This window comes from Pterocles gutturalis, unplaced genomic scaffold, assembly GCF_000699245.1.
Source record: "Pterocles gutturalis isolate BGI_N339 unplaced genomic scaffold, ASM69924v1 scaffold18208, whole genome shotgun sequence".
NCBI classification, from domain to species: Eukaryota; Metazoa; Chordata; class Aves; order Pterocliformes; family Pteroclidae; genus Pterocles; species Pterocles gutturalis.
Window position 1 is genome coordinate 4,682 of NW_010123420.1, and position 249 is coordinate 4,930.

Here is a 249-nt window from a genome sequence, read left to right on the forward strand (position 1 = left end):
ACTCCCCCCCCCTCCTGCCACAAGGCGACTTATCGATAGAACCGGGCTCCTGGCCCGAGGCGGGGACTCCAGCCCTGCCCAGTGCTGGCTCAGCTGCCGGCACCGCTGAGGAAAACCTGTCGCCTGCCTCCTGCGGCACCCCGAGAATTTAATCTCTTGCCCCCGTCCCGAGCCCTGCAGAAAGCTCCGCGGTGGTTCAGTGCGCAGCGAGAGCTCCATCCCTCCCCAGACTGCAGCCCCCCGCTGCCG

The 249-nt window shown here is 67.9% G+C and overlaps 1 protein-coding gene across 1 annotated transcript in view; it reads right to left on the reverse strand.

Moving 5' to 3' along the window:
* The window catches only part of PAN2 (PAN2 poly(A) specific ribonuclease subunit), a gene marked incomplete at both ends in the record, with an annotated part of 5,144 nt that overhangs the window by 3,942 nt on the left and 953 nt on the right, over positions 1-249 (reverse strand). The window contains 1 exon segment of the mRNA XM_010077899.1: positions 43-66. Coding sequence (XP_010076201.1) covers positions 43-66 — 24 coding nt within the window.